Source organism: Callorhinchus milii, unplaced genomic scaffold, assembly GCF_018977255.1.
Source record: "Callorhinchus milii isolate IMCB2004 unplaced genomic scaffold, IMCB_Cmil_1.0 Scaffold13, whole genome shotgun sequence".
NCBI classification, from domain to species: domain Eukaryota; kingdom Metazoa; phylum Chordata; class Chondrichthyes; order Chimaeriformes; family Callorhinchidae; genus Callorhinchus; species Callorhinchus milii.
Genome location: NW_024704754.1, coordinates 4,778,256 through 4,784,255, shown reverse-complemented (window position 1 = coordinate 4,784,255; position 6,000 = coordinate 4,778,256). Strand labels below are relative to the sequence as shown.

The 6,000-nt window shown below is 55.9% G+C and overlaps 2 protein-coding genes across 2 annotated transcripts; one reads left to right on the top strand and one right to left on the bottom strand.

Annotated features, from left to right (window-relative positions):
* Nucleotides 1-312: 312 nt before the first annotated feature.
* On the bottom strand, nt 313-1,854 carry LOC121850065 (RING finger protein 44-like; the record flags this gene model as incomplete). Its single annotated transcript, XM_042340133.1, has 3 exons — nt 313-423; nt 747-908; nt 1,708-1,854. Coding segments are annotated over 3 exons (420 nt in total), but the record flags the coding sequence as incomplete, so codon positions are not given.
* Nucleotides 1,855-2,118: 264 nt separating this feature from the next.
* LOC103191318 (RING finger protein 44) lies at nt 2,119-5,350 on the top strand. The gene is made up of 4 exons (XM_042339997.1): nt 2,119-2,419; nt 2,815-2,936; nt 3,782-3,881; nt 4,692-5,350. Exons 1-4 carry the CDS (start codon nt 2,339-2,341, stop codon nt 4,752-4,754), a joined length of 366 nt encoding a protein of 121 aa, XP_042195931.1. The 5' UTR covers nt 2,119-2,338; the 3' UTR covers nt 4,755-5,350.
* The last annotated feature ends 650 nt before the right edge of the window (nt 5,351-6,000 follow it).

Sequence of the window (6,000 nt, the reverse complement as noted above, 5' to 3'; positions counted from 1 at the left end):
TCTCTGGAACTCCATCCCACTATCCTCTTGCTCCATCCCTTTCCTCTTTCAAAGCACAACTCAAGACCCTCCTTTGACCGTGCCTTCAGGCCCTCTACCCCTACCCTCCCGCCCTCCTGATCCCACCCCACTCGGTCGGTCCGACTGTCCCGCCTTGACGTCCTCCGATTGAAAGCGCTTACAAGTATTTTGTTGTCGTTATTCGACAAATGTTCGTTACGCATTCACGGCAGGTTCCCCCTCTCCACCACCTCGGCACCGCCACGCGGGAAATAAATCCCTCCCCCCTCCCTGAGCGCGGAGCCACCAGACTTACAGGAAATATGGCAGGAAGCTGGGGTAATACGGCGGAGGTGGGGGCAGAGGCTGCTGCAGGCGATAGCGCTGGCCGGCCATTCTCCGCGGCATCACATGTGGGTATGGCTGTCAGGGGCAAGACCACATCCCCGTTACACTGCCCTTACTCCCCCCAGCAAACACTCCCCACCCCAACACCGCCCACCACCCCAACACATCCCCATTACACTCCCCCTCCCACAGCCCCCCCACCTCCTGCCGTACACACACACAGCCCCCACCTCACACACACACCACCCCCTCACACAGCGCACCCCTCACACACACAGCACCCCTCATACACACACACACACACAACCCCCCCCACCCAACACACACATGACCCCTCCCCCCAAAACACAAACACACTTCCCTCCCATCCCCCCCACCACAGTCGCTGTGTTTCTCACCACTCCGAAGGGCAGTTCCTGGTGGAGGGGGTCGTGGGAGAGGTACTGGAGTGGGACGGCAGGGGGCATGGTGGGGGGGTGGTGTGAGGGGGGGTACGTAAACCCCCCCACACCGTGCTGGTCCCCTCGCATCTCCACCTCGTTCTCTATCCTCTGCAGGGGCTGTGGGCGAGAGAGAGAGAGGGAGCGCGAATTCGATTAATGCCCCTGGCTCCAAGGAAACACGCCCGCCCCTTCCCCACCAAAACCCATTACACCCCAAACTGGACCTGCAAGAGAGAGAGAGGGAAGCGTGTGTACGCTCCGCTCAGCCTGGCTCGTGCTGCATTAATAATTCAGCCACAATTGCTCCCGAGAGACAACTCAACACATAACATTTGACAAGCCGTCTTGTCTGCTGGAAGCGAGCGATAAAAGCAAGAGTTCACAAGTTCAGCTCTCTCTCTCTCTTTTCTCCCCCCCACCCCACACTCCGTCATCCGCACTGTGCGCAGACAGCGGGGCTCGGAAGCTTCTGGAATGCTGAGAAGCCCTGGGAATACCCTCACCTCCGCCCGTCGGTCGGTCGGTCGGACGCTCAGGACAAAACGCACGGCAGCGATGTCGTAAGCTGGGACTCAAAAGGGACCCTTGAAGCAGTGACATCTCTTGCCTCCCCACAATCCTCCCCCGGCCCACTGAGACTCTCCCCTTGCTTTGCTGAGCTCGACGCTGCCTTTAACCAGCCGCTTCTTGCGCTCACCTGGCAACGGACAGCACTGCCCGGGTGATGGTGAGGAGCTGGCAGCCTGGTGTGCGTGGCAGCAGCTCAAGTCGCTTTGCCAGTCACCAGCTTGGCACCAGCCTGTTGCTGTGGACTGCTATTTCCGATTGCCCGTGGAACACGGACTGAACCCCGTCACCCCCCACTTTCCCCCCCCACCCCCAGTCAAGACTCTCGGCTTCACCGTGTCCGACTTACCAGGCGTGGGTGCGGGGGTTGGAGGGGCACGAACTGTCCCAGGGGGGGCAGGTGGTGTGGGTGCTGGTGTGGGGGCAGGTGGGGGGGGTGCAATATAAAATGGTCGCTGGAGATCAGCGGGGGGAAAGCTTGGTACGAGACCGGGAGGTGGTGGGGGGGGGTGGGTGGGGGCAGAGAGACTGAAGGCCCGGCCATCAATGGTGGGTAAATGAGTGAACAGCAGCGAGTTTTGTTTGCGTTCATCGAACAATGAGGGGTTTGGGATGTCCTTCCGACTGGAAAGGCACTACACAATCCAAGTTGTTGTTGTTGTTGTTTGTACCTCTCTCTGTGATCCCAGCCCCCACCCAGCTCGGGTGCAAACCCTTCACTGTCCAGGACCTTGGGACGTCCTCCCGACCTCAAAGGCGCTGAGTAAATGCAATTTGTTGTTGTTGTTGGTGAGTCTTCGAGCCGGGATATTCGGGGAGATGATGGGGGGGGACGGCGTGGGAGGAACCTGTAGGCAGGGATGTGTGTGTGTGTGTGTGTGTGTGTGTGCACGTCCTTATTCACCGCTGTGGTTTGTGCTCGCACACGCATGTGCGCGCAGAGAGAGTAAATATGCCCCTTGTTTCCATGTCACAGATCGATGCTTCCAGTGCCTCCTGCGGTGGGACCAGCCATTAGTGTGGAGCTGGAGGTCGAGGATGTGGAGGTGGAAAACTACGAGGTGCATCTCTCTCTCCCTCCCACCCTCCCTCCCTCTCTCGCTCTGGGTCCCGGGGCCCAAGCCGTGCTGCCGAGCTCCTCCCACTGGGGACCCGGTGGTTTATCCGTCTCTAAACTCCCGCTAAAACCGAGCGCTTTTTGAATGAGAAACAGAAGCGGCCGCCTTCCGGGTCATAGTCACGCTGGCGGCGTTTCGCGCGCGAGGGGCACCCCGACCACCGGGAAAGCCATCCCGAGGCTTCAGCGGCCGAGCCTGTGCCAAAACGGGGCTCGAGCGTTTCAGCTGAGCGAGGAGACAGGCAAATCGTGGCAGTAGTTTGGGGCCAAGGCGATGGATTAGTTGCCCGAGCTTAGCGGGACGTCGCTAACCGCTTGTCTCTCCGGTCTGTCCCGCAGGCGCTGCTAAACCTGGCCGAGCGACTGGGCGAGGCGAAGCCACGAGGGCTCACCAAAGCAGATATAGAGCAGCTTCCGTCCTACAGGTTCAACCCTGAAAATCACCAGTCAGAACAAACTTTGTGAGGCTCATTCTTCTTGTGTGGTTACTCAGTTTCACCCTCTCTCTCTCTCTCTCTCTCTCCCTCCCCCCCCCCACCACCCACTCCCACCCTCGGAATGTGAAAGCTAACTGTAGATTTCACCCACAAGACACACGGTCACTCCACTTTACAGTTTATCCTGTGTAGCGCTTTGAGACGTCGCGATAATGCGATGAGGCGCTAAATCAAATTCAAGGACTATTACTAACGTCTCATCCGAAGGACACCCCCCGCTCCTCCCCCCCCTCCCCCGGGAGGTGCACTGGAGTTTGGCCGACGCGGTGAGAAACGTTTGGAGCGACCGTGTGACTGTGACCAGCATTACAAAGCCATCGGTCGGCCTGTCTGATCCCCTCCGGCCCCGGTCCATCCCCTTAAAGCAACACTCAGGACAGCCGGGAAAATATTTCGCTTGAGTTGCATAGCAATCGCGGGTCAGTTTTAATTCGGTTTCGCCCACAAAATATACGGTTCAATTCGCTTTGAGAAGACACACGATAAGGCGCTGTATTAAATGTATGGATTAGTACCCTCCCTGATCCCAACCACCCACCCGCCCCCTCACCCGCTTGCTCGGGTCCAAATCCCTGACTGTCCAGCCCCTCGGGACATCCTCTTGATGCGAAAGGCGCCGTGTAAATGTAGTTTTGCATTTTAAATCTTTTTTTGTATGAGTATCAACGTGAGGGGTGTGTGTGTGTGTGGTGTGTGGTGCTGTATACGCCCCCGTGTGGATGGTGAACCGAAGGACTGTTATTAACAAGTTCCTTTCCTCTGCGCCCCGAGAAGTGTGCAGAATGTAATCTGTTGTCTCCGCTCTACAGGTGCGTCGTATGCTTTAGTGATTTTGAGTCCAGGCAGCTACTTAGAGTCTTACCCTGCAACCACGAGTTCCACACGAAATGTGTTGACAAATGGCTGAAGGTAAGAAACACGCACTTTGCGTAAATCTTAAGACTGTATTTAATGGGTTCCCCACCCCCCTCCCCCCCCGCTCCTACCTGTTGTCCGGCATTGAGACATCCTCCCCGTGTGAAAGGCCTAATGTATCAGTATAATCGTATCAGTATAACCATTCGTTGGTCTCATTTTTGTTCTTTGTCACAAACAAAAAGAGTTGCGAGGGGCGAGCGATTAGGATTCTGATACAATACGTAGCAAATGGCCACGGGGGTGGGGTGGGGTGGGGGGGAGGCCCGGGGGGAGAAGTGTGTCTCTCTGGTGTGACTCCCTCACTGATGTACACCGATTGTGACAGTTCCAAGATCCTGGTCATCACCTTCAAAGCCCTCCACGTCCTTGCTCCTCCCTATCTCTGCAACCTCCTGAACCCCTACCAACCTGTCTGCTCCCTCCGCTTAGCGAGCTCCGGCCTGCTTCACGTCCCCCGCCATTGCCCGCCCCACCATTGGCGGGCGGGCCTTCAGCCTCTCTGCCCCCACACCTCTGGAGCTGCATCCCACAGTCCCTCCTCCTCACGCTTGCCTCCTTCGAGACCCTCCTCTTTGACCGCGCTTTTGGTCTCCAACCATCCTGATCCCAACCCCCAGCTCAGGTGGGGATCCCTGACTGTCCTGCCCTTTGGGACGTCCTCCTGACGTGCAAGGCGCTGTGTAAATGTAATTTATTATTGTTGTTGTTGAGCAGTGATGGAGTTGTTTGCGATGGCCCGTGACTTGTCTGTGATGTTGACTAATTCTGTCTTCTCTCTCTCTCTCTCTCTCCTCGTTCCAGACCAATCGTACTTGTCCAATCTGTCGAGCTGACGCTTCAGAAGTCCACCGAGATTTAGAGTAAAAAGAAAAAGCCATTTCAGCAGCACAATTGTCGGAGACGTTACCGAGGTGACGTGTGGTGGGGGGGGGGAGGAGAGGGGAAGAGTGCATTCTTGCCCCCACCCGCTCACCCGTGTTACCTTAAGCCTTCCCCTATAACAGCAGCAATCTAGGATCTTACGCGGAGTCCTGTTACCTCTGTTTGCACCGTGCGATTTTTGACGACATCAGCGATCACCAGTATCTTCGCTTAGACAAACAACGCGCGTGTCTGGAGATGTGTTGTCCTAACATTGTGTTCCGAGCTCCAAAGATTTTAACCTGCGTGTACTTTGATGTGTATTAACATTTTATAGTTTGATCATTCCAAGTATTGACACAATAGTCAAGAGGAGGGGAGGGGTAGGGAATTGGTATGATTTTGTCACGTTCCCCCCTCTCCCCCGCATCCCCCCCTCCCCCCTTCGAGCAGAAGACAGTAGACGGAAGGAAGACAATGGGGGTGATTGTACACCCAGTAAAACCCTCCAACAGTGTACTGTACTGATGGGGCGAAGTGGGATGCCTGGGAATTTTTTTTCCCGCACGCACGTGCGTGTGTATGTGCGTGTGTATGTGCGCGCGTGTGTGCATGCGTGTGTGTGTGTGTGTATGTGCGCGCGTGTGTGCATGCGTGTGTGTGTATGTGCGCGGGCGTCCGTTTGTAAGTTATCCACGTGATGTCTGAATGTACTTATCCATGTTCTCTTGTATTTGTACCATACACTGGTCCTGCCCCACCTCTTCCCCCCCCCCCCCCCCCTCCCTCATGCGTGTGCACACGCATGCGCTGTCCTTAACCAAACCTAACCACTTCTGAAATATTTCCTGTATCGTTTGCATGAAGAAGAAGTAGAAGAGAAAAACAATCCGTGTGTTGAGTGAGCAAGCGAGGGATTGAGCGAGCGAGTGAGAGTGAGCGAGCGAGAGATTGAGCGAGCGAGAGATTGAGCGAGCGAGCGGTGTATTGTTTTTTTTTCGAGCGAAAGACTTTAGAGGAGGGAAAAAAATATTTAATGTGCACATATGCATGCATGTCCAGCCGGTGTGTGGTGTGGCCTGACTTTGACGAGCTCTATCCCTGGGGGCTGGGGGTTGGGGGTGGGGGGGGTGGGAGTGGGGAATCTGTGCTCAGCTATTACTGCCATGCACTATACTGCACACATACCTACGCTCACACAGCCTTTTCTTTTGTTTGTGGTGCGAAAATTATTCCAAGCAGCTAAATT

Bases quoted from the DNA above. Each gene is read 5' to 3' on its own strand.
- LOC103191318 (XM_042339997.1), top strand. From the start codon at position 2,339: ATGCTTCCAGTGCCTCCTGCGGTGGGACCAGCCATTAGTGTGGAGCTG. The intron at 2,420-2,814 runs GTGCATCTCTCT...TCTGTCCCGCAG, and splicing joins TGGAGGTGGAAAACTACGAG to GCGCTGCTAAACCTGGCCGA. The intron at 2,937-3,781 runs GTGAGGCTCATT...TCCGCTCTACAG, and splicing joins CACCAGTCAGAACAAACTTT to GTGCGTCGTATGCTTTAGTG.